This window comes from Pyrus communis, chromosome 3, assembly GCF_041283825.1.
Source record: "Pyrus communis isolate YQ-2024b chromosome 3, ASM4128382v1, whole genome shotgun sequence".
NCBI classification, from domain to species: Eukaryota; Viridiplantae; Streptophyta; class Magnoliopsida; order Rosales; family Rosaceae; genus Pyrus; species Pyrus communis.
Window position 1 is genome coordinate 25909570 of NC_142567.1, and position 27735 is coordinate 25937304.

Here is a 27735-nt window from a genome sequence, read left to right on the forward strand (position 1 = left end):
AATTCTAGTTGTGTTCTCCAAAAAAAAAAAAAAGATTCTAGTTGTTGAATTAATGGAAAGAAATATATTAGTGAGATTAATTTTTGTACCACATGAGTGTATTACTTGACAGGTCGAATGTTGTGTATATGTCACATCAATTAATAAATATATTTGATTAGATGTTGGTCGTATGCGTCATTTGTTACAATGATATAGTACACAAAAATGGTTGAAAATGTTATCTCCATAGCACTATTCAGAAAAGAAATTAGTTATAAACAACACATCGATTAAAATATTAACAATGTAACTATTATATATCGATTATATATTAAGAACTAATTATTTCAGCTCGTTTGACTAATTTCTCTTTTAATGTTGTGTACAAATTTTTTATGCGGCCGTTTCAAGTCATTAAGGCGCACCATTTGTAATAGTTGGAGAGGTTCTAAGTTTGTATCTGGATAAAAAAGGGTTTGTTTTACCATTATTGATTCCTAGGCTAGACAATATAACATTATTGAAAACTATTAACACGATGGTGGTTAATGGGAGACTGAAATGTCTCTGTAAGTTTACTTGGCTCCTAAAAAAGTAAACTGCCTGAGAAAACCCCCAGCTAATCCTCTTTTCAAAAAAAAAAAAAAAATTATTAAGGCATGAAATCAACTAGTGATAGACAGCAAGGCCATCTAACCTAAACAATGTGTAATCAATATGATTGAAATGAGAATTAGTGAGGGAATACATTAGTTCGTTAATTTGAAAAAAAAAAAAATGAATTGGTGACAATATGGGTGGACATTGAATGTGTTGGTTGGGTTGAACTTTAATTCGTTGGTCAATTTAATAGGCTCGGGTTAGAGTTTTTTCAATCCATTACCATCCCAGAAAATGGACAAACCAACCCACTCAAATCACTTTCTTGTTCCTAATGCGAGTGTAAGTGACAAAAAAAAAATCAATACTCCCGCCAGATTAGGTCTAAATCATTTAAATTTAGTGTTGTAATTGAGAAGCATATCACCAATCATGTCACAATCGTTGCCCAATGTAATTCAATTACATAAATGAAAAATGCTTTAGCATAAATGAATACTACAACTACTCCTTACATAATACGAACCTACAAAAAAGTTCAACGAATTAGGTATAATCCTACTTATCATGCCTATATATCTTTCACAATATTTTATCTTCTTTATAATGTGTTTACCGATTAATTATTTAGAGTTATACAAAACACATGATTATTAACTGCACAATTATGCTACAGCAGGAAGAAGATTAATCGTAACCATACATTTCTCCTCAATAAGGTATAATAATTTTTTTTTCTTGTTTTTAAGTTATGTACTGCAGTACATATTATTACATTAGTTTGAAATATATCTAAAAGCTGATTTCGTAACAGTTCTACAACCATCACACCTCACTCAAACTGAAAAAAAGTTGAAGAATAGGATTAAGGTATAGTATCACAATTTACTTATTTCATAAACATGATCACAAACTATTAGCTTGAATTGACAAAATACTTAATTTACGAGTAAAAGTGTTGCTATGGGCAAATTGTCTACTTTGAAGGTACTCATGTTATTACTATTACTCTCTACTTAGTTTCTCATATTGTTTGTAGATTCACAATGAAAACCCGAAGCATCATGTGGAAACAAATGGGTGGCAACCATAGCGTTGATGTTTAATGAAAACTTTATTTTTGTAATTTGTAAATAGAGGAAATTGTAGTAATTATCTCTTAACTTTAACCAAATTAGAGCAATGACCCCTCAATTAAAAATTCATGATCAATGGTCCCTTAACACCTCAAAACATGCAGTTATGGTCCTTCCATCAATTTTATCATAACTTCTTTCAAAACGAGTCATGTTGGAAGAATCATTGCTCCAATTGGATTAAAGCTGAGGGACCATTTCTCCAATCAATTGGATTATTTGATTAAAATTGAGGGATCATTTATACAATTTTTTTTCATTTAATTTCTCATATTTACCCCTTAATTCTGACCTCACGTGCGTAGCTAAAGGCCCCACAAACCAGAAGAATGGCGTTGCTAAAGGCGGTGCGTCGGAGAGAGAAAATGAAGCGAAAGTGGAGAAGGTTCTGGATGAAAAGAAGGAAATGGAAAGCACCCACCCATTACTCTTAGCCTAAAAAAAGTTTGCAAAGTAAGCTCCTTTACTTTTTCGAGCTCGTTTGATAACTATTTCATATTTACATTTTAACAGTTTTTTTCATACTTTCTCTAAATATCTAATACGTAAAAGGAAAACCGGAAACTAAAAACAAAATAGTTAAAAAACATGCATTCTTTTTCATTGTTTCATGATTACATGTTGAATTAGATTGGCTTGTTGATTGATTGATCCTTAAACTGTACCTCGAGGTACATTTTTGTCACTACACTATGCACTAATTGACTAAGTTAGATTGAAAATCAAAGCTACAGATTTTGTTGTTAGTTTGGCTTTTGTTTTGAGAACAAAAACCGAGTGCCAATGCTTCACTAACAAGTAATCTTCACCGGTCTCGCAATAGTGTTCAACTAGTTTGCACATAGTGCCTTCTTCTACAATTTACTAACAAGAAGTGTGCATAAAAGTTGAGGAGCGACAATGTGTTACACATTGAATTCAATTTAGAGGATAAAACCAAAGCCAAAGGTTACTTTACTTATGAATCAATGCACATCACGTACTTTACTTGGGAGGGTTTCCAATCCATCTAAGTTCGAACTCCATAGTAGCTAGCAATCCACGCGACGAATCACTCAAGCACATCACGTATTTTACTTGGGAGGGTTTCCAATCCATCAAAGTTCGAACTCCATGGTAGCAATCCATGCGACGAATCACTCAAGCCAACCTCAGATTCCTTCTCTGATGAGTTAATAGGCATCATATACGTTACTTGTATGTGATGGGAAGAGAATATATTGACACTATATAAATGGAAGGGAAGAGAGTACTTTTCCACTCATATCAATCATAAATACATAAGAGAAAAAATACAAAAAAGAAGCTTCCTTTAGTTTTCTTTTTCTTTTGGTGAAGATCAGATACATCAGAAATATGGCTGAGGCGATCGTTTCTATGGTGCTCGAAGGCTTCAAAAGCCTCCTTGTGAACCAAGCCAAGTCCTTGAGGGGAGTCAGTGATCAGTTTGAGCATGCACAGATCGAACTCTACTTGATGCGGGGCTACCTGAAAGATGCAGATGCAAAACAAGGAGATGATGAATTAGTACGTATTTGGGTTGGTATTATTAGAGATGCTGCTTATGATCTGGAGGACATCATTGAATCCTTTGTCTTGAAAGTGGCTGCTAGGAGGAAAAGAAGTATGAAGCTTGTTCTGAAAAGGTATGCTTGTATCTTGAGTGAAGGAATTAATCGTCACAAGATAGGGTCGGAGATTGAGAACATTGCGACCAAACTTTCTAAGCTGAAATCGAGCTTAGAAGGTTATAGCATAGCAAGGCAAATAGGGGGGAGTTTAAGTGCTACTTCTTTTGAGAGGCAACAAGATTATCGGTTAACTTATTCTCATGTTGTTGAACATCATTTTGTTGAGTTAAAGGAAGAGATTGACCTGTTGGCCGAAAATTTGGTTAAAAAAAATTACCAAATTTATATATACTAAAACCCAAACTTCTGGTTACTGTTCTAGAGCAGTGTGCGGACCAAAATGCCCCTCAATTCGTTTGTTAAGTCAATTTTTTGCCATCTTTGCTACAGTGAAATGGCATCGCTACCCTCCTTTGCCACGCATTCGTCGTCGATGATTTCGGAAGAGGGTATCCTTTCTTCGTGGACTACAACTTTTCTCTTTTCTGGACTCTTCTTTCCAATTCTATCTCTGTCTCACAAACCTTCTCTCAATCCTGGCCTTGCTCTCCCATCTCGAGTTCTCTCTGTGTCTCGGCTTTTTCCAAAAAATGGTTAAGTCAGTAAAATTTGTTTAGATCCTTTTGTCGGAGGCTGCAGACGACAACGCTCGCTTGCTAAAAAATAGTCAGTTTGGTCTCGATTTGCAGAAAATTTGGAGCGGATCGCGTTTCCTGCTGCCGATTTGGTATGGGCTTTGAATGTTATGTGCTTGGGAGTGTAAATTTGGATTTATAAACGGGTTTTTCATTTAAATTTTTTGGTTGTGATTTTGGGAATTTTGGCCTCAGATTTAATTTGGTTTTCTTTTTGGTTTCAGGAGATCCGGTTTTTCGGGTTTCTGACATTAAGGTGAGGAGTTTTGAAATTCTACGTTTTTTATTCGACTTCCAGCCTGAGATGTAATTTTAAAGCTGAAATTTCCGACTTTTTTTTTTATTAATCTTAAATCAGATTAGTTAATTATAGTTAAATATTTTTTTTTTCTTTCTGTTATGCAGCTGAAGTAACTAGAGTTGAGAAATAACAATTGGAGCTTAGAGTCTTTGCATGTGAAAGTTGAATATGAGCCTTTGAAAGGCTTTGTAAACGTGTTCTCAATTGTAGGGCATTGGATAGCAATTTTGGGTGAGTCTTGATTCCCCAGTGCACATAATTTTGTTTCAGTTTATTTGTCTACTTTTGCATTTCTGTGGAATTTTTTGGAAACCCCAATGATTCAGAATTGAAATTTATGTGTAAATTGATAAGTGTGGGTATGTCTAACAGAGTAAGAGCAGTAATCCAGTTTTGTGATCAGTTCGATTTAGGGGTTTTGATTCAGTAAGGGGTATGGATAGTGTGTGGACAGAGATTAAGCTCTGTGGTGGGCAGAAACTATAGTGTGTCTCCTACGGGGTTGTCTTTTTTGGAATCTCATTGTTTAAATCAGTTGACAAAGTAATTATTGTCCTCACATGTCTTCGTAAACTACTCATGAAATTAACATTGGGACAATTATGGGATCCTCTACTTTACACCTCTACTTGCACATTTATTTATTCGTATTTAGAGTGTTGATGATTTAGTCAAGAGTTAGTCAGTGCATGGTCTTAATATGCTTAAATTCATTTTTTTTTTTTTTACAATAATTTTTGTTATTCTTTTCCGTTTAGTTCATTTGAATTCGTTTTTAAAGTCCATTTGATCAATAAGTGTAAAAACTGAACAGCTTTTCTAAATGTATTTTATTGGACTTTGGTGGACAAATGTATCTTTGTTGATCAATCTTATCTTTGTGTGGTCCTTCTCTTGATGTTATAAATATTCAAGGCTGCAATTTTTTTCTATCTTTGTGATATTAATTTTTTTTTTGGTCATGATTGCAGGTTTTTATAAAAATTCGCCTTCAAAGATTGAGTAAAAATATATAAAGGTTGTTGGTGATCGGTATAAAGACAATAAAAAAGGTATGAATAAAATGTTTGAGATTATATGATTTGATTGATTTTGTAATGTACAAAATTCTTTTTATATTTTTTAGATTAAATAGGTTTAGGACTGTATTGGTTAAATCTAATTAAATTTTTGGAATTTTCTATGAACAATATTTTGTTTCATTACAGGGTTTGGTGGTTCTACTTTGGGTTGAGAAAGGATAAAAAAAAAAAAAAACAAGGCCATTTTGTTGGCAATCAATATAAAGACTTAATACAAAAGGTATTCTTTAATGATATCATTTGGTTTCAATTTGTGACCTATGATATGCAATATGAATTAATAATCTGAACAAAATTTGTTCGCGCTTATTATCTATTCTCTTCTTTCCATATATATATATATATATATATATATATATATATATATATATTTTCCATGTTTGATTTTGAATAAATTAACATTTGTTTCTGATGTAAGCGACAATTTATAATAGATCTTTATGTCCTGCGTTTCTTTTTAGGCTTAATTTTTGTTAATCATATAGTTGGTTTTCTTTATAATTGTCAAGATGATGATTTAATTTATTCATTGTTTTCAAGGCATGGTATACATATTTATATTCTTATTATCGATTTATTTCTATGTGTGTAGTTGCATGGGCTTATTTAGAGAAGCCTGTATTTATCATTTGACAATTTTTTATCAGTATTTATTTGCCCTGTATTAGACGTATTTTACAGCATCTGCGAGTTATTGTACAAAAATGGGGTCCATATGGTTTTGTTTTGTATGGAAATCTGAATAGTTTGATTCTAACGTACTAATGCTGACTCATTTTTATTTTTACATTATATCTCTATATTACATAGAGACACCAAACCAAATATATCTGATCCATCTTTCTACAACATTCTTTTTTCATTTTTTTTGCAAAAACAATGTTTTAGAACTAACTACCAATTGATAATATTAGATTACATTTGACCAAAGAAACAATAATATATTATCACTGTCAATGATATCCATTGTGAGTATCTTTAGGAGGAAAAGAGAAGAGGAGAAAACACGTACATATTCTTCCTTTTTCTTTCTATGTGTTTTTGGGTGGAGGATATGAGAGATTGTTGTTGTTTGGCTTCTGTGGCTATGTTTGACTGTTTTTGTATTGATATTGTTATTCCTTTCAGGGTTGAGAGATCAACACAGAAAGCGTAAGAAATAGATGAACAAAGCAGATTGAGCTGAATAATCTCGATCAAACAACAATCATAATTGTAAGCTCAAGAGTAACTGTTTTTGTGTTAGTTGCATGTCTTAGTAGTTAGCAATCCTTTCCTTTACATTTGATGAAATCATTTATGCATTACTGAAGCTTTGTTATGCACCTAGCTCTTTGCTTCTCTTGCCTACTATCGTTTTCTACTATTGAAATACAACTTTATACATGTTTTATGAACTTTTAAAACCCGCAGCAACGCGCGGGCTCTATTACTAGTTGTTTCTATTTGGGGGATGGGCGGTTTGGGGAAGACCACCCTTGCAAAACATCTTAATAATCATAAGGATGTTAGGGCTGAATTTGATTGTTTTGCTTGGGTATGTGTAACTCAACAATTTCGAAAGGAAGATGTGTGGAAGAAAATTTTGGTTCAACTTACATCTGATGCCGACAAGGACAAAATTGAAAAAATGGAGACGGATGAAATTGCAGGGGAGCTTTGTGTACTGCAACGAAAGAAGAAATGTTTAGTGGTTCTTGATGACATGTGGACTCGTGATGCATGGAAATCTTTGAGAGCTGGATTTCCAATGAACGAGGGAACAGGAAGTCGAGGACTCATCACCACTCGCAACAAAGAAGTTGTTTCGGAGGCGCATGAAAGTGTTTACTTGCACCAAATTCGGCCCCTGAATGATGCTGAAAGCTGGGAACTATTCAAGAAGATAGTAACGTTTGGAAGAGATAACACAAGTATTTTCTCAACCAACCTCTTCATCTTTACTTTTCGTATTAATCAACCGAGCATTGTTAGATATTACGTTACTCCATTTGGCAGTGCATTGAAACAAAAATCTAGAATTTATGCACAGATATTTTCTTAAACTGCTAATTATATTTTGTGTTGTGCATATCATGTCATTCATGGTGAGAAGAAAATTTTCAAACTACTCATAAATGTATTAGCATTAGGTTTTATAATCATAAGGATACAAAGCTAAAACTGTGTTATAATTCTGACTTTCTTCTGGATCTTGCTTTTTGATGTAACACGCAATAGACTAAACTTGGCAAATTAAAGAATACAAGTAAAACACAAGATTTTTATTGATTTGGCATATTTTTGCCTACGTCTAGTTGTGATTTCTCTGGGTAGAGAAACCATGGCTTCTTTGATTAACAATAAAGTACATAGTACTTTTACAAACCCTATAACTAACCTCTTTCTCCTCTCTTGGCTGTCTCTGTTTTTCTGCCTGGTTTTCAGCCTTGCCGCACCATGTTTATAACTATACGGTGTGGTTTACATGCCTATTTTCTATTAGGTTTCCTATTCTATATGGGATTGGAAAATACATTTTCCTGCCTATTCCAATTTTGCTTCTAGGATTCCTAATCTAATTGTATAAGAAAACTTAATACTTTCTTAACCTTGTGATGTGATATAAACTAACACACAAATTAAACCCTCTTTTTGATAGTTGTAGTATGTGAAAGTAGGGATCGTTCTAGGCAGGGATTATGAGGGCTGCTAATTGACACAAATTAAACTTTAAATCACTAAACTAGACTCAAAAATAGAAAACTAAACTTAAACTGACTCAAAACAAACTAAACTGACTCAAATAACTCAAAACAAGCACTAAGAGGTGATTTGGACGAAAATCTAATTAAATTGACTCAAAACATGAAGTGGGGGGGGGGGTTTGTTTTGACGAATTTTAACTAAAACTAAGTAGGTTGCAGAAACAAACTAAAGGCTGCACGAAATTGGGTGAATTAAAGGAGTGAAAGGCTAGCTAGAGGGTCATTCTCCACACATGACACATATGCATACAAATCCATTTCCAGTTATTATTCCTATAAACCATGAATAACAATGCCCCATATCAATTGTGAACTGTACAAATTAACTCTCAGATTTTCCTAATTTCATTGAATTGGACTCAGCGACACAATCAAATTATTCTTATCAAGTTCCCTATATGAACTACATGATATAGATACATATCAAAGATCATTAAGTTCTATGAAAATCATAAACATTGACAAGGCATTCGTAACTATGAACTGCATGATACTCCTGCCATGGATTCACTTAACACAATCATGACTAGTGATTTCCACTACTTATAAATATAAGTTCATAACTATTAGGTGAAATTTCCTTATATTTTAAGAGCATATTCATGCATGCAAACTAAGTATACATCCTTAATCAACATACAAGAATAAGTTATCAATCAAACAGATAAGTAAATCGCATTCATGTTTTACGGAATAATAACTGGAGGAAATCAATTCATATCACATATATGTTCATGGCTTTGAATTCACCTCTAACTAAAACGAAATTAGTTTCACATGTTGCAATTAAACAAAACCAATCTAATTTAAACATTGAACTAAATATAAGGATGGAAAGAACTCAGAAATGCTCCAGCACTCCAGTGGTCTTAGATAGCAGGTCATAGCACAAAGCTCTTCTTCTCCTTCCTTCCTTGCAAAGCTATGGCACAAAGTTATTTTTCTGATTTTCTCTGTAAAGCTCTCTATATCTCCCCCTGAAAATTGCATCACAAAGTGTGTATTTATAGGGTAGGGTTCACGGCACCAATCCTTGGAGGACAAGGATAGGGCACATCACAATTCTAAGAGAAGAAGGATTAGGTAATTTGCATGATTTTAGGACTTCTAGAATCAGATATGCATTGTAAAACATGATAAGGACTCCTAAATTTAGATGGGAAGGATTTAGAATAGGATAAGGACTTCTATTGCAGCTGGAGATGAGTTTAGATAGTGCTGGATTAAATAGGATAATGTTTGGATAATATGGGATAAGATAAGATAATGTTGGATAAGATCTCCTTGTTTTCAACTGATTCCTTGTCTTCTAAGCCTTAATCTAATTCTTCCAGATTTGTAGCACATTTTTAGCATCATTTAAACACCAAAAATGTCCATCCTTATGCTCCATTCACATGCTATCCAATCCAAGTCCAAAACTACTCCAAATTGCTCATTTTGGCCGTTTATTGTCATCTTCACCAATTGAACCTACAATAATACGAAAATAAACTAAATAACTATAATAAATGGAAATTAACTAAGTAAATGCAAAGAAATAAGATAACAAAGTCGCATAAATATGCTCCTATCACCTTGTAGGACAAGAATATGTGCACATTAGCTTTCCTAATACAATCCTAAACAAAATAGAAATTGACGAACCAATTCCTAACAAACTGAACATTCTGTTTAACTGAAAAAGTGTACGTCTAGGCGTCACTCGATGCATTTCTCCAGTCAGTCAGTTGCACTGTTAGTGTTAATGTAGTGAAGATCAATCAATATTTACTGAAGGGCAGATGGACATTTGTTACTAGCAAGCGTGCATACTTTTGGAATGTCATATTAAGTGTTGTATGTTTTGCAATATATGGCAAATGTAGTTAATTTATTCGGAATTTCTTTTCTTTAACCAGATTCGGAAGACGATAGAAAGAAGGAAAAACTAGGGGAGGAGATGCTTAAACATTGCGCGGGTTTGCCCTTGGCTATCGTCGTGCTTGCAGGACTTCTAGCTAGAAAAGAAACAGTTGAAGATTGGAAGACTGTGCAAAAGAATGTTGGCGCATATATAGGGAGAGGCACAGACCTTGAATCACGGTACAAAGGTGAAAATAGTGAAGGTACCTCACGTGTATTGGCATTGAGCTATGAGAGCTTACCATATCATTTAAAACCGTGCTTTTGGGTCATTTTCCCGAAGATCGTGAGATACCGATGAAAAGATTGATTCAATTGTGGATTGCAGAAGGTTTTATCTATTCAGCATCTGGAGACTTGTTGGAAGATGTAGCATACAATTGCTTAAACGAGTTGATCATAAGATGTATGGTTCAAGTTGGACATCGCGGTTCAACCAATAAGATTAAATCTTGTCGCCTCCATGATCTTATGCGAGATTTGTGCTTGTTAAAGGCGAAACATGAGAATTTCGTCCATATTTCAGATTCTTTTGCCAGGGAAACCCCAGTATCACCAAGTGGTAAAGTTCGAAGAAATGTCATCTATTTAGACAAAATACGTGACATATTAACTCCCCCAACGGATGCTCAACTTAGGTCTTTGTTATACTTTACGTCAGAATACCGAGGAGTGATTTTGCAAGGAAAACCAATTCGACCAAGGTTCCAGGATTTCAAATTGCTTAGAGTTTTGAGTTTGTAAGAGTTTGAAAGAAAAGTAGAGTTACCGAGCACAATTGGGAATCTAGTGCACTTGAGGTTTTTTAGTCTCAATGGTTGTTTCGTAACACGATTTCCATCATCTATGTCTAAGTTGGTATGTTTGCAAACTCTAGATTTACGTTGTTTGGGCTTTGGCAGGAAAAGGCGTCTCAGAAATCTGCACAATGTGATTCGACATTTGGGACAATTGAGACATTTATATTTACCAGCTATATGGTTCAGAGAAGCGGAGAAGAGAGTCTTGCCATTGGCTACTCTTGGAAATTTGCAGACATTAGTCAATGTTTCGAACTATGATAGTGGTTTGAGTGATCTTACTGGATTGGCCAGTCTTAGGAAAATGTCCATCGTTATAGTAAAACTGAAATATGGGATGAAAATCATTGATTCTGAAAGCATACGATCCAACCATGTTCAGTCTCTGTCTCTGTCTCTGAGATCTTCAACTAAGGTAGAGGTTTTGGTAAGGATTCTACTAAGCTGTCGTAATATATACAAGCTAAAACTTCAAGGGCGAATTGCAGAGTTACCGAAAGACCTCCTGGACTATCCAAACCTGACCAAGATAAAGCTTTACAGAGCTTCTTGCATGGACGAGCACATAAAACTACTAGAGCAGCTGCCGCATTTGAAATTTCTTACGCTTCAGGACGTCACTTTGGAGAATCCAATACTTGTCTTCTCCAAACAAGGCTTTCCTTGTCTCGAATTTCTTTCCATTTCTATGATATCTCAACTAAAGGAGTGGAGGGTGGAACAAGGAGCCATGAATTGCCTCCGCAGATTGCAAGTTATATGGTGCCCACAGTTGAAGGAAGTTCCAGATGGGCTTCGATACATTGGAAAACTCGAGGAATTGAGCATCAGGATGCCCCGTGAATTCTGTAGTGCACTTCGGAAAGGAGGAAAGGATTTTGACAAGATCAAACATGTTGCTTCTGTTAACTTGGACAGTGAACGATACTGATTAGCAGATGCCTCCATCTCACAAAATAAGGTACAAACTCCGTCGGCTAATATTAATCTGTTAATAATCGAAGATGGCAATGGCATACATGTGTTGCATCAACTTGAATTCTCTAGTGCAGCTAACTAGTTCTCAACTTAAAATTCTACGAACTCATCATTGTTTCTTTCATTTTTCTTTCTTTGTTTTCAAAGATCCGAGCGAAACAAGCGGCCGGATTGGGAGCAGTTCAGTTCTGAGGAATCTACGGCGGATGCTGTGTGAGAGATTGACTCTGTTCTTCTACCAGTTGTGTATGAAACATCTTTTATTTCTTTGTTGATTTGTTATATTAAACATATAGCTCGTGATGATCAGCTGCTTCTCAGGAAATAGTCGAATAAAAGTTATGGATAATAATTTGAATGATTGTGAGCCTCTTCATCCATTGCCAATCGGTTTTGAATTGAATGCTCGCAGTCTAATAGTATTTAATTGTTTATGTTTCACAATATATGTGGTTTAATCTACGTTTGTACATAAATAATTATGCATTCTATGATTGTATATTCTGTATTTTTAAGGGATTTTAACATTTTATATTTCCAGTTTTACTTGTAAATTTAATTTACATATTTTTATATACTCTAAAGTATATAGTATATATACTCTAAAGAGTCGAAACGACGCCGTCACGAGACCCCCTTGCCCCTTGGTATGGAGAGAAAGAAACTCCATTTTGGTGGTACGACCATGACGGAACACGTGGGACCAAACCAAGCGGCTGAAAGCGGGAGAGATTTTTCAGTGTGATCGACACATAGAGTGGTATATCATATGTTACGATATAAATAGTGGGATATGTGTGTTAAAAAATTCATAACTTAAAAAATAAAATTTCTCACCATTTACATAAAAACACATTTCATACCATCCGTGTTCCTGTCATAATGAAAAATTTCTCTAAAAGTGGGGACACCGGACACGTCTTCTCCCGCCACACTCGAAAAACTTAAGTTCGTATATACCCCTACCTTTGAATTCTAATTCCAGTAATACCCTTCATTCTGTTTCCCCATGCAGTACTAGCGCGAAAACATTCGAAAGTAGATAGATCAGTGCCGATTTTCTGAAGGGTACTTAAGTAAGTTCGTCTCCCGCGAAAACATTCGAAACCAGAAGAATGACGTTCCCGAAGGTCGTCATTGAGAGAGACTCGGACTCCGAGCAGAGCTCACCCGAAGAACAAGAGGAAGAAGTGTTGGGGAGCGAAAACGAAGCCGAAGTCGACGAGGCTTTGGATGAGAAGAAGAAAGGGAAAGCGCCCACTACTATTAGCCTCAAGAAATTTTGCAAAGTAAGCTCCTTTAACATTTGATGACCGTTTCGTTTTAATTTCGGTTTTTTAATAAATTGGGTTTTTGTGGTTTTGAGGTTTTGTTTTGCTTTTTGTTGGAGTCGGTATATTTTATCTGTTTTGTAACGAAAAACTTATGGTATTGTTTATTTTAATGAAAAACCACATATTAATACTAAAAAGTCAATCCTGGTACTATTCACTCTTCCCTTTATTTTGTCCTTATCGTTAAAATTAAAATTTTCAAGTCTTTTTCATTAGTTTTTTTTTTTTTTTATTATTATTTTTTTTTATGGTATAGGGTTGATTCTCGCTTCCATGACACAACTGGGAAGCCAATTTTGATCCATAAGAACGGTAGCAAAGTAGTTGGACTCCACTGCAATCCTGTGCAGCCAGACCTTCTCCTGAGTTGTGGAAATGATCACTTTGTAAGTTTCTGATTAACAAATTTGAAACATTTATGGATTGCTTGGTTGTCTGGAATTCTCTGCATGCCTGTATTGTCTGTTTTCGTCTATATGGTAAAATATCTAAGACTCTGTAGGCTCGTATATGGTACATTCGTCGAATTGAAGCTGGTTCTTCCATATATGACCCTGCACACAGCCGTGTTGTTAACTCTGCATATTTTTCCCCGATGTCTGGCAGCAAAATTCTTAGCACTTCACAGGATAGCCGTATTCGTATATGGGACTCTATATTCGGCAATATGGATACCCCAAGCCGAGAGATTGTACACAGTCATGATTTCAATCGTCATCTTGACTCCTTTCAAAGCTGAATGAGATCCAAATAAGGTAATAGTTTCGATCTAAGTATTTCTCTTTTCATTACTAAGTCCTTTTGTTTCGTCTTTGAAAATCTAAGACGAGTCCCTTGCAGTTATTGGTTGTTACATGAGTGAAAACTATAACGGAGCTGCACTGCATCCCATTGATTTTTCATAGACGTCAGCGCAGGACAACTAGTTGCCGAGGTCACGGATCCAAACATCATTACAATCAGTCCAGTGAACAAGCTGCATCGGCGTGATGATGTTTTGATATGGCAGTTCAAGGTTTGGGGTTACACTCATCCGCTAACTGTACTTCCAGTATGTAAATTATCAAACTTGGAATTCCATACATCATCATATACTGATATGTCTCCTTAACCAAGTTACTTGTTCAGGTCGCTCTTCATTTGGCAGCCGGAGGAAAACTGCGAGCCTGTAGAACCGAAGGATGAAGGGAAGATTATTGTGTCGTGTGGACTTACGCAATTATTCCAATTTGCTCCGTGAACTTTTAATTTGGTTATGAGCCTTCGTAGTCTTTTAAAATGTTTCACTTGTTCTACAAACGAACATATTTATCACATTGTAAAGTTAATTTCCACCACTTTAGCAGATGAATTTGACGAAAGTAACAAATCAACAATGACATGAGACAAATTGGCACATTTTAAAAGATTAATGAGAATCGTAAAACAAATAGCAATAAAACCCTAAGTTCATTAGTATGAGAGAAGTTTTCATGAATCTAGAATACATATTGGTACATCGTGTCTCATAGTACAAGTGAAGAGACACTGAAAATATATTCTTTATTTATTTTTATTATGATGACATGTAATGTACTAACTTGTTCTAAACGTTACTAACGATTTCCAAGGAAACATTCTGTTTCTTGCTATAAACTTCAAGAAAGGAATTATACATAATTTGCAGAAAGACAACAATTTTTTTTACGTGAAACATTATGTTTACGAGAACAAAATTATAATATGCTTACTATCAAATAAAAAATCGTCCAAGTCATTTCTCAAGGGATAATGCTAGGGGTGATCAAAATTTTAAACTAAATTTACAAACCAATGATGTGTCACCAACAAGAAATAAGCAAATTAATCAACAGTTAAGTATAATCAATCATTAACTACCATGTCATTTGATTTGCAAAATTTGATTTTAAAATGTGGTCTTCCTAGCATTACCCTTTCTAGAAATCACTAAACTAATTTCTCTAATGAGAAATGCTAAGACCACTAGCATAGAGTTAATGGAGGGTCTCATGAAAATTAAACTGTGAAATGACATCCAGAGTCCCATTTTTCATAAAGCTCTTAGCATTTCGCCAATTACAAACCAATTGAGACCGGTTTTAATTTGCATTCCAGAAAAGATACTCTTTCCAACGAACCCCAAACTTCACAAGTGAACACTGCAACTCGAAATTCAAATTCTGTTTGGTTATGTGTTGTAGGAAAGTTTTTGCTCTATATTGTATTCATGTTCCTCGCATTCACCTACTTTACCTTCTATGGTATGGCGGCTGTTGGTCTCACATCTTCTCAACATCTTGCCGCTGTTGTCTCCTCTACTTTCTACTCTTTGTGGAATCTCCTCTCGGGTTTTCTTGTCCCAAAGCCAGTAAGTAATATGCTTACAATCGCTGCATATCTAGTTCATTATTCAATGTCTCGACCTTTGTTTCAGAAAAACCGATCATTTTCCTCGTTAACTAACCTGTGGTTTTTGTAAAAAAATCATTTCAGCATATTCCGGGATGGTGGATTTGGGTTTACTACATCTGTCCAGTGGCATGGACCCTTCGGGATATTATCACCTCGCAACTTGGTGATGTGGAGACCATGATCAAAGGACCTACATTTCAGGGCACCGTGAAAGAGTATTTGGAGGTCAATCTTGGTTATGGCCCTGGGATGATTGGAGTTTCAGTCGCCGTTCTTGTTTGCTTTTGCATCCTTTTCTTCAGTGTCTTTGCATCCTCAGTGAAGTTACTCAACTTTCAGAAAAGATGAGCCGAGGTTTCAGTTCTCTCAACTTCGTGATCTTCCGAATTCAGAATGTTGAAACAACGATCCATCATCTATGTCATGAGTAAGAGACTAAGTTCCACTTCAAAGTTTTTGGAGAAATCAAAGCTCAAGTGGCGGAACCTTTGTTTACATTGGCCATCTACTGGTCAACAAAATCACAATTTTTCCCTTCTCACTACTAGAACTCATGAGGATAGTTACAATCCATGGAGGGTGTAGAACATTTTATCAGGCTGTAGAACATAGATTACTATCTAACTTTACATTCTATTATCGATTAGCTATCCGATTTGGTACTATTAATGTTGAAGTTTGAGGCTTAATTACTCTTCATCTAGTTTCGGAATACTGATATCCCATCACATCCCGACCCGGGCTTCACCACATCCCAAGTTCGACTATTGTCCGTTTTGGGCTCCGACCACGCCCTCACGGTTTTATTTCTGGGAATTCACGAGCAACTTCTCAATGGGTTACTCATCAAGGGTTCCTATGGAATCCGAAGCCAGTGAGCTCCCAAAAAGCCTCGTACTATTTGGAGGTCGGCATGTATATATAAAGCATAGAGGATCCACTACCCTGGGCGATGTGGGATCTAACATATCCTATCAGACAACATGACTTGATTGCTTGAGATTATGTGTCCACTGTCCAGTTGTAACCTTGTTTTGTAGAAGTATCATCAGATGGTGGACGCTAAAGGACTGACCTCGGACGTTTAGGGATTTTTCTCAAGAGAGATTCGGAAAAGGAAGGTAGTCAAGCACAAGTGAGAGGATAGTAGCATACAAGCTGCCTCCAAGCGAAGACATCATCATAAGGTAACACAATTTCTTTTTCGTGTTGATACTATGTTTATAGCGGTTTTGAACCCCTTTTTGTTTTACGGATAAGCATTTAGGATTTAGGGTTTCTGCTAAAGGGTTGAAATCATATACAGATTGCATGAATTAGCTAGTCAACAATATGAAAAAGATAACATTAAAACCAAATTCCTAAAAACAGATACCTAAATCTTAGCATAACTACGGCCATTAGCATACAAATGAGACATGTTATGACAAATATACTAACAGCATCTAAGGTAATGTACTTTTATCTCTGGTTTGTTCCTCTCTTGGGGAAGGTCAACAGCATAAAAAAATGCAGAAGTAAACACAGATGCTAAGCATGTGAAATCCAGCACGAATATGACGTGTGTTGAATATTAAAACTTAGGAAGTATGTACGTAGAGCTTGTAGTTCAAGCGGTTGCCACATTTACCCCCGAGATTATAGGATCAATTTCCGCTCCCTTCGCAGTTAAAGTGAGGCTTGGGGCAAGATGAGTAAAAATAGGAGGAGACAAAAACACCCTATGTGATCATAAAATAAGGAAAAAGAACTAGGGCAGTCGACAAAAACATGTATAGGAGGAATTTGTGGTGTTCCACATTCTCCACAAATTACTGGATCAACTTTAACCAACAGTAAAAAATTCATATGCTTTAAGGTATTAATTTATCATATCTCATAAAATCTATCCAGTACAAGATTGAATCCAGTGTCTTATACCTTACAGTAAACCATAGTCGATCAACTTTGTTTTGGGTTCCCAATAGTTTAAACTGACAACGAAACAAGACGTCCAAGAATTCCCAATTGGCCAAATTTTCCATCTCAGTTTGAACCAGTCCTTTCTCTGCTACAATTTCTTTCCAAACCTCTTTCTTGTCAGCCAAGGATTTCGAATACCAGAACTCCTCCGAAAATGCACTTTCCTGTATTACTTTTACTCCGAATTTCTACAGCCGTCCAGATTTCCTTCCATGTAAAACTTGGCCCATTGATTGCATTGTATGACTGACTGTCAGTGGAATATGAGTACAAATCATCACTGGTTGCTGCCCAAATATACCGTTGAGTTACTGGCCTTGCATACGAGCCATTGATGCAAGTCTCTTCCCAACACCTTTTTGTCCCTCCAAACACAAAAGACAGTCCAAATGCTTACACATGGTTCCTTAAACGCATAAACTCCCCATAAAAGCACAAAGTCCTACAAGAACTACCAATTAACAAACCAGGCCTGTGTACCGGCCAGCCTTCCATAAGCAAGTCTTCTGGGACATAGTAAAAATTGCACCCTTTATCCACTCTCGGGCAATTTTCATTGTAGTACCGAGCTTCTACTTCATCATCTGCAATGACACGTAATGCTTCATCCCTGTCTGGAGAGAAACATGCTTCAATGCCTTCGCTTTCGGAACAATGGAATGCAATGCATTCGACATCATAGTCTTATTCTGCACACAACACTCAATGCTATCCAACTGGTATTGGCTTGGCCTAGTGAGCCAAAACACGAGAGTAACATCTTGCAACAATGAAAGCCGATGTTTGGTTTCCGAAGGGTTTAGCAGATCACATTGGATGAAATGGAAGTTCGATGAACATTGATCAATTGGTGGCATGATCTCTGGCTTTCGAGCTATGCCGTAAACCTTCCATTTGGGTTTTGTGACCAGCTCTCTGGCCAGAACCTTCCCAATTAGCCCCGTGATCCCGAAAATCGCTACTACATGTTCAATCCCAACCTCTGGATTTTTAGTTTCTTCAGCTGCCATTAACACACAATTGTAAACTCCACCTTAAGCTTGAGTTTTGCACCATCTCCTATAGGCTGGACTTCATTATATGCTGACTTAAATTCAACAACTGGAAGCTGTATGAGAAACTTTTATGGGTATCGGAAACATAAACTACCTGCTTGATGTCTCACTGTAAAATCAATTGGTAATTTGAGAGTAGTCCAATTACTTATAAGCTCATGCAAAGTCCATTTTTTTCCCTATGTAGGATTCATACTTTCAACACGTCCCCTCAAGTGTAGCAAACTTTCAAGCCTAGCACATTGACAACAAAAATCGAGTGACCTGGAACACATGTGGCCGTTGGACTTTATATAAGAGACAACCTGCTCTTATGTAAACAACCTGCTCTTATGTCAAGAAGAAAATTGAGGTTCCAACATAAAACCAATATGCAATAAACTTGCAATGTCTCTTTTTTTTCTAGTGTGAGATTCATACTTTCAACATCATAAACACAAACAGCTTGATATACTTTTCCACATATCATAATAAGAGTGAAGGGCACAGTTGATTGTCCCAATAAAGTATATTACAAATAAATTCATGTGTTATATATAAATAGAAGAACAATGTTGCATGCCATGTTCTAAATACATTAAAAATTACTAGAAATAGTGTCACCTTCCCTTGAGGATTGTTGGCACAATTTCAAGCTTGCAATTTACGGTAGAATATAATTGGATTAGAATAGGATGCTAGTTTGTATTGAAGATGAGTAACATACATATTTAAATGGCTTACTTTTGATGGATTTTATATTAGTTTATCTTTTTGGCTTTGGCTTTGTACTGAATCCGTTGGAAGATGCCAATTCGTTCCGGCGTCAAAGCCTATTACTTGGCAAGTCAGCCGGCAGAATGTGTGTGAAACCCCACCTCCAAATTAATTTGTAATTTTATTTTATACTTGAAACTTTATAAAAATATGCAATTAGGTCTCTTATCCTAATCTAATTTGGACCCTCCATCTATATTGTCTTTTTCCCCCACGTTGCCACATGGCAGGCCACTAGCCCACTTACCCTCTGTCTCTTTCCCTGGTCTCTCTCTCTTAGCTCACTCATCTCACTCTCTCTCAGATCTTTCACTCTCTCAGCTCTCTATCTCTGTCTCTCTCCCTTCCTCAATCTACCCACACAAGGAACACCACCACCACGACTTCGACAACACCACCACCATCACCATCGTGAACTCTCTCTCTCTCTCGTTCTCCCTCGTCTTTAGGAAGCATGGGACACCTAGAACCCACTCAAAAACGCCCGGCGCACCCGTGACCTTTGAACCCAGATTTCGGCCACCTCCGCCCCCTTTCACGATGAACTAAGGGTACCAACTTCTCCCTCTCACCTTTATCTTCATTTTGACACTTAGATCGGTGGTTAAATCGGTCGATCGCCATTGACCGGAGCTCAGGAGGCTCCGGCCTTCGAGCCCAAACCAAGGAGACCAGGCCCTTTGGGCCAAGTAAAACCCGGGCCTGAGGCCCGCTAAGCCCAACCCAATCTTTTTCCTTTTTATTTTTATTTATTTATTTTCTTTTAAAAACCCAAAGGTTTTAGGCCGGGCCTTCAGCCCAAGGCCCGTTAGGACCAAATCCAAAACCCCTAGGCCTTCAGGCCGTGTAAACCTAAGCCTAAACCCAGATACCCAAGCCTAAAAGCCCAAGCCCAAACCCGGTCTGAACCCCAGCCCAATAGCACGTGAGCCTGCGCGTGGGCGACGGCGGGTGTCGACGCGTGAGGTGCGCCCCACCGTCCACGGCAGCGCTGGCTAATTTTCTGGCAATTTTTTCGGCAATCTATGTGCCGTGGTAGTTTTATATTATTCAACGTCCTGAACTCGTTTATGAAATTCGTTTCCTGAAATTCATTCGTTTGAGTATAGTTTCATTAATTGTACCCTTTATGTGCTAAGGTGCAATTACTAGTAACGATTATGTTATCCCTATTTCATACGGCTCTACTACGACAGAGTATCTATGAGTAGACCCCTTCTAAAATGCATGTTTTAATAATAGAAATGCATACGTGAAAATCATGATTTAATGATTACGTTTTATGAGATATTATGCTAACTTAGAATATTTTGGAATACTATATTTTCTATTGAACCCATGTTTTTGTAGGGTATCTGATGGATGACGATATACTATTTGGAACATGTTTTCACACACTTCTTTATAGTATATATGATGGATGACTTTCTACTATGAAGATGTTTTTGAGATATATGTACCTATGTTTGGAAAGATTATGTTCAATGTTTTTGTGCTTATCTAGTGGTCACTATTCCGCCAATGGCAAGGATCTGGTGCTAGCATGTGAGCCTGGAGAAATAATCTCTGGCTTCGAGTCGAGAGACATAGAGCTGGCAATGGGTCGGGAGATATTATTATTTGATACCACTATTTAGCACACTACATACGAGATATGCTTTCTAAGATGTTTTATGGCATGCTAGGGTTTTCGGAAAACCTACCACTTATTATGCTATTAGTTTATAAAGCTTTGGGAGTTAGTATGTTGATAACTATTTTCTTATATATATATATATATATATATATATATCAACTTGGTCCACTCATATTTGTTTTGCGGCCCCTCAGGACCTAAGTATGAAGAATACGACCTGAGCCACGAGGCATTCCCTTACCAGTGACATCGTGCTATATTCTATCAGCTTTGGCATCTATTGTAATAGCACTTCTCTATCTTACCTTCCGCTTGTACTCTGTATTAGTGTATGCTTGAACATGTCATGCATTGTCATAACAATTCATTGTTGGCAGTTGAATATTGTTATTACAATAGTACTCTATTACTACATGAATATTCACATTCTATTATCTTACTAAAATTTTTAAGTGCATGCTTCACATGTTCTCAGCATTTGCATTCATAAATAGCTTGCGTTACCTTCGGGTGTCGGCGAGCACGTGATTATCTCGATGTCCGTGGGACATTGGATCAGGGTGTGTCAATGTGACCCTTGCCGTTGTATTGCTAGCTCTATGGTTACATTTTTTTTTTTTAGTACAACAATATATACTTACACTAAGGAGAGGGGGAGTTTGGTTAAGCCATATAATGCGCAACTTAATTTGGTATTGAATTCATCATTCACGAGATTCAAACCTAAGACCTCTCACTTACAAGTGAAGAGGAATACCACCAGACCGTAGAACTGAGTTGTTGGTTACATTATTAGGTTAAATGCAATTTTGAGTGGTTTTGTGGTATTTAAGCTATCCATATATGTGGGGCGGATCATTTTATTGGTAGAGCACTTAATTTTTATTTACAAGAAGAGTTTGACTTTTGTTTGAGAAAAAAAAAAAGGTTCAACTTTTACTCTTGAATTTCCAATGGCTACAAAGATGTTTTTGCGATATTCTTTTTTAATATGGCTACTGTGGAAGTAAAATGTTTGACAAAATGTATCAAAGAGGTTCCTAAGCAAGGTAGATAGCCAAAAGAGCAATTAGCCATTGTGAGGTGAGGTTTCATCTTTTGCCCTTGGAAGGAAAAATCCGTAAATTCACCATTGTATACAAGAACAAAGTTAAGTACAAAATGTGCAAGTGATAACTAAAATCCAAACTTTGTTTTATTCACTATAATCTTCTAAATTTTTTTCTTCATTGATGGTTTAAATTTGTTTTTGTTTAAACTAGATGGTGGAAACAGAACTTGAGGATTGTTGACAATAGCCAACTCAAGTGTTAGGCTTTTCATAGTACGTCGGAAATAGTGTATGATACCAATATATTGACTTGTATAGGAATTAAATCACACTCATATGAACTACTATAAAATGCCTTAGGCAAGTTAATTGTTTAATCAATTAACTTTGTAAGTGATAACTCAATTTATATATATATATGCATGTATTATAATTAGTTGGTGCTATGAAGGGAAGGTTGTTTGGAAACACAAGAATAAAGCATATACCATTCCTTTGTTGGGAAGCAATCTCCATAAGTGGTAGCAAAGTTAGAACATGCACAAAAATTGGTAGGACATATCACATGCACTAGAATAAAAACTTAAAATTAATGAAAATTTGTTTTCAATTTTTCTTTCTTCACATTTTAATTATTTATAATTTTTAAACTAGAACAAGAAAAATTAGGGACAAAAATAAATAGGAATGTGCAGAAATTATTTTCTAACTAAATGACTTAAAAGTTGATGATTGAATAATTACTTAAGTATTGATTAACGTGCTTATTTTTTATTGTTAACATATAATTTAGTTTACATGTTTAGTCTATCTAGCAAAATGCTAAAGGGAACTCTCTCAAAAGTGGATTATCCATGGACTCTTTAACACCTCACAATTTAACGTGAATTTCTGTGCCAACATTATAAAACGTTGTGCAAAAATAAAGTTGAACTCCAAAATGAAGAATTTTTATTTCCATGATATTATTATAATTGAAAATTACATCTGCATTTCCTCTGCTTAAATCAAGCTCATGCAATTTGCCACTAGTTTAACCAAAATGAAGCAAAAACCTTATTAAATAGACATGAGAGCAGAAGTCATATACAAACATCTGAGAGGAAAACTTCGCCTTCATGTCCAAGTGCAGAGTCCGCACTATGAATTTATTACCAATGGAGACAAATGAATCAAAATCTCTTGATTTGGGATTCCGTGATATTCAAGCAAACAAGATTCCAGAGGATGGTTCATTCACTGTTCCCAAATTGCCCACAATTGTCTCATCTGTCATGAAAATCCATAATATACTTATTAGTGTAATGAAATTACTAGCTTAAAACTTTCTTTTACACTTATGTTTTATTCTTTAGCATAAGGTGTAAACGGAAGCGCAAAAGTCACTACGTACTTTTTTTTTATTTTTTATTTTATGAAAAATGCTAAGGAGATCATATTTTTAGACCATATGTTGTAACCATATGATGTGACGGTTGATGATTGAACTCCTTTTATAATGATTTAAAGAAGAAATTCAATCATTAAACATCACATCATGTGATCTGCAAAATATGATCTAAAAAGATGCTCTCTTTGTCATCTTCTAAGTGCATTAGAACAATAGCCACTTACTCATGGGAATTTTGTCAACAAAAAAGCATGCAGCAATAACAACGTAGCATAGGAAAAGAATGACTCCTTTCATATAATGTGAAGTTCCATCCTGGAAAATAAGATAAAAATTTTAATTTTTTAGCCAAAAATAAAATTAAAAGAACAAGAGAATGTATTTTCATTACAACTAATTTACATAATCCCCACCAAAACGTGAAAACTATATAGAGGCGAAGATTTAGGAGGAAACCTGCAATGTGAAGGCTGTGATGATAATAGTGAAAGCAAGAGAACCAGTTTCAAGGAGACTGAAATCAAGGTCCATTTGGATGCCCATTATCCATGCAACAATCACACTTAAAGGGACCTGAAAAATGACAGAAAAATAGATGACGTTTTACCACAGTGGCTAAAAGCAATCATGTTTATGCATTCTAGTGCGAGGCCGATTCCCACTGATTCTCTTCTTTCATGACAACTAATAATTTAACCTACTAACTGTATCGTTTGTCCAAAAAAAAAAAAAAGGAAAATGACATGGAAAATTTGGTTTCTCATGAGAAGTTTGAAGAAATATTTTTCTCAATTTTGTGCCTACGTTTACTTAAATTAATCTTACCACAAACATAGAAATTTGGGATGCAGAACCTAAAGCAACTCCCAAAGATATATCCTGCATAAAAATCAAAAATTGGTATTCAGATTAATTTCATAACAATGTAATATGTAAAAGAAGATTATGAGTGATGTTTTAATGAAATTTTTCTTTTTAATTTTTAGTTGTAACTTACCAACTTGTTCTTGAGAGCAAAAATTATGGAACCAGCATGTTCAGCAGCATTCCCGACAATTGGTAGCAAAATAATGCTGATGAAGTTCACAGAAATTCCCCAAGAATTTGATGCAGCCTAATTGAGTTAAAACATATAATTAGGATTTATTGAGAAAATAATTCTTCAAAATTAATTATTGCGGAATTTAAGCCGAAATTATGAATATCTAATCAAGTTTAGTGTTCTTATAATAATGAGCATGTCTATCTATACATATGTATATACCTCGATTGTACCCACAATATACTCAGACAAGAGAGCTATGATAATTGTCATACCAACCAGCCAACTGAATGCACTCCAAAACCCTATCACTGCTTTTTCTCCGTTTTCGTCTTCGTCTTCATCTTCCTGCTTATATATTGCATTGGAACAAGTTACGGTCACTAGCCAATATTACAAAAGAACGAACGAAATCCCCTCAATATGTAGGATTTTAGGGCCTGTTTGTGCATTTAAAGCACTTACGACAATGGTACTTGTTGATTACAAAAGCACTTCATGGAGCATTTTTAAATGTTTTTTTCGAGAAATAGCTTAGATTTGTGATATAAGATTTTTTTTTTTTCTTGTTTCTAACAAAAGCGCTTATCAGTGTGCATCTCACACTATAAGCACTTACTAAAAGTGCCTTTATTAAAATAAAATAAAAATTGAATTTTTATTAAAAATACAAGAGTTTTGTGGGAAAACACTTGAAAGTGCTTCCTAAAGATTGTCAATGGCTGACAAAATTTTTTGGTTATTTGAAACCGTTTATAGTCATTCTAAAAGTATCTCCAAACAATAAGCTTAAAATATGAAAATAGAAAACTCTTTAAGATCACTCCACTCTCTCTAGACAACTGATTTTTTTCTTTGACGTGTGCGTATCCTACTCTCATCTATTTATGTTAATTATTGATAATTACTGCACAGTACTAATCACCTCTTGTGACTCAAACAATTGCCGGTGGGTTTTTAACTGGAAGAAGATGTAGGCAACATATGCTATGAGCATAAAAATGCTGCTTGTTCTTGACAACTGAAGAGTGTCGATGGCAAAGGGATTGCCCAACCCTGAGGCATATCTGAACATCAGTGGCAGCATGTGGCACAGTAAACCCAACAATAAAAGTAGTGAATTCACATCAGCCTGCTTCTGTTAAATCCAAAAAACAAAATGAAATTAACAAAAATTCTCCCATTAAATGGTTTTCTAAATTGTTGAATCAAAGGGGTTAATTTGTTGATAATTAAAGTTTGGATCAATTAATATTAATAATGATTAATATTTCTTACTCTGTCATATCTTTGTTCTTTTTTCAGGTTGGCCAAGCCTCCAAAGAGAAGAGAGCTCCCAAGAACAAGGAGGAGGTTTGAGAGAATGGAACCCAAAAGGGAGCTTTTCACAACATGTATTTTGTTTTGGCGAAGAGCAAAGAATGCTATGATCATCTCTGTTGCATTTCCACATGTTGCATTGAGAAGTCCTCCAACTGCAAATTAAATCTAAACTAATCAACCCCAACAATACATACACACATACATACATACATATATATATATGTGTGTGTGTGTATATATATAGCATCAGTTTACACTGATTAAATATTGTTTAGCAATAATAACCGGACATTCTAATTAGAAGTGAGATCAATATACCTGTTGGACCAGTGAAGTAAGCAATTTGCCTGAATTGTTTAATGTTTTTTAGTAGACAAAATTGGAGGATAAAAAAACAATGTTAGAACTTTGTGCACATATATGTGTTTGTTAAGAGCTGCTATTTGTACTCTGAAAAAGTTCATCACACTCTTTTCTAACGAAAAAGTATACGAAGTAAGATGATTTTTTCAATGTACTAATAGCAGTTTCATTTTATAAAAATATTACTTTCTAATTAGCAAAACTGCTTACTCAGTGAGGAAGCTGACACGTTCAGCAAGTGGGGTGAGTCCGAGCAAACTCAAAGCAAAAATCCAAGGCTACATTGCACAATTAGAACAAATATAAATGATCATAAAAATAAAAATAAAAACTATTTAATTAATAAAACAAGGAAAATTTTCATTTTTCTGATTAATTTTTCCAGATTAATTAATTAAATGAGATCATGCACTTACTCTCCCAAAGTGATAGAAGTCAGCCAGAATTGCAAGGGGGATGGCTGGGAAGAGCACTGCAAGCTTGGTGCCAAGAACAACCTCATGCAAATTGTTGAGAATATTTCTGAGCATTTGGAATCGAACATTCGAAACTAGAATCGGGTCGGATTTTTTTCGTACAATCGAAGCTGACAAGTTTTGTGGTGTCTTTGATCCGTTAATCTCCTTATTATTTCCTAAACCCTTGTTATAATTACTAATCCCATTCTCTATGTTGTTCAAAGCCTCCTGGGATTCTTCCATGATAGATATGTCGATCAAAACAAAACCCTAAACCCTTCCACTTTCTCCACTGCGAATGAATGAAGTACTTAGAGGGTTGATGAACAGAAAATGTAGTCTCTCTCTTTCTTTCTCTGTTTGTTAAGAAACAATGGGTTTTACATATATAAATATAGGATATGGCAGCTTCCTGGAATTTTCTCAGTTTGTTTATATACATGCATGAGTCTCCACGTACTTAAAAAAGACTGAACTCTATCAGGAGTTACAAGCGGTGTGAGGTTGACTACAAAAATAAGTAATTAATACCTGTTAAAGCACACAGATAGACACGCATATTCATCCATATAAGGCTGTAACATACAAACATATAATAATTAAATTTTCTAAATACAAAAGGGAAATTATTTATGCATATTTTAGCGGTGGCGAATTCAAGAAATATTATTGGAAGGTCAATACGATCAGTGAACATCACATAAAAAATTTTGAACAGAGGAATATGCAAATTGGTATTTCATTGAGCCTTGGTAGGCCTGAGGTTATTTGCAAAGTCATAATGTACGCCTTTCGACTGATTTCAATAGTTTTTTAGGAAGCATGCCGACTGATATAAATAGCTTTTGAGCAACCTATCAAAAGATGCCCATTGCAATGCATACAAAGACATGAGATAAGCAGTTATCTTGTCCAATGCCCATGAAAGCAATTCATTGTAATTGAAGAGTAGCTTTTAAGAACATCTCAAATTTTGGTTACATACTTCTATTTCCACCCAGCATAAACGCTCTTCCTACCAAGAAAAATTCGAACTTACCATTTTACCTATACAAAATGAAATATATATATATATATATATATATATATATATATATATATATTGTTCAATCATACACACAACCATGGTATTTTTTTTTTTTTTTTTTTAATTAAG

The 27735-nt window shown here is 35.4% G+C and overlaps 1 protein-coding gene, 1 long non-coding RNA gene and 2 pseudogenes across 4 annotated transcripts; 2 read left to right on the forward strand and 2 right to left on the reverse strand.

Annotated features, from left to right (window-relative positions):
• The first annotated feature begins 3027 nt into the window (after positions 1–3027).
• Positions 3028–12331, forward strand: LOC137714238 (putative disease resistance protein At1g50180; annotated as a pseudogene). The gene is made up of 6 exons (XR_015960396.1): positions 3028–3641; positions 4209–4240; positions 6496–6519; positions 6769–7280; positions 10016–11780; positions 11945–12331. The product of XR_015960396.1 is annotated as a putative disease resistance protein At1g50180 (transcript).
• A 1056-nt stretch (positions 12332–13387) lies between these two features.
• On the forward strand, positions 13388–14697 carry LOC137714237 (uncharacterized). 2 transcript variants are annotated; one of them, XR_015960358.1, is made up of 4 exons: positions 13388–13517; positions 13738–13886; positions 13972–14182; positions 14260–14697. It is a non-coding gene; the product is annotated as an uncharacterized LOC137714237 (long non-coding RNA). The 2 variants fall into 2 exon arrangements; XR_015960357.1 differs by having other exon boundaries at positions 13972–14146.
• Positions 14698–17396: 2699 nt separating this feature from the next.
• Positions 17397–18515, reverse strand: LOC137714917 ((S)-8-oxocitronellyl enol synthase CYC2-like; annotated as a pseudogene).
• Positions 18516–22931: 4416 nt separating this feature from the next.
• On the reverse strand, positions 22932–26957 carry LOC137716237 (vacuolar cation/proton exchanger 3-like). The gene is made up of 11 exons (XM_068455661.2): positions 26538–26957; positions 26332–26399; positions 26077–26105; positions 25714–25910; positions 25361–25573; positions 24658–24783; positions 24391–24507; positions 24219–24272; positions 23850–23966; positions 23618–23708; positions 22932–23272 (listed from the first exon to the last, which is right to left on the reverse strand). Exons 1-11 carry the CDS (start codon positions 26820–26822, stop codon positions 23208–23210), a joined length of 1362 nt encoding a protein of 453 aa, XP_068311762.2. The 5' UTR covers positions 26823–26957; the 3' UTR covers positions 22932–23207.
• Between the last annotated feature and the right edge of the window lie 778 nt (positions 26958–27735).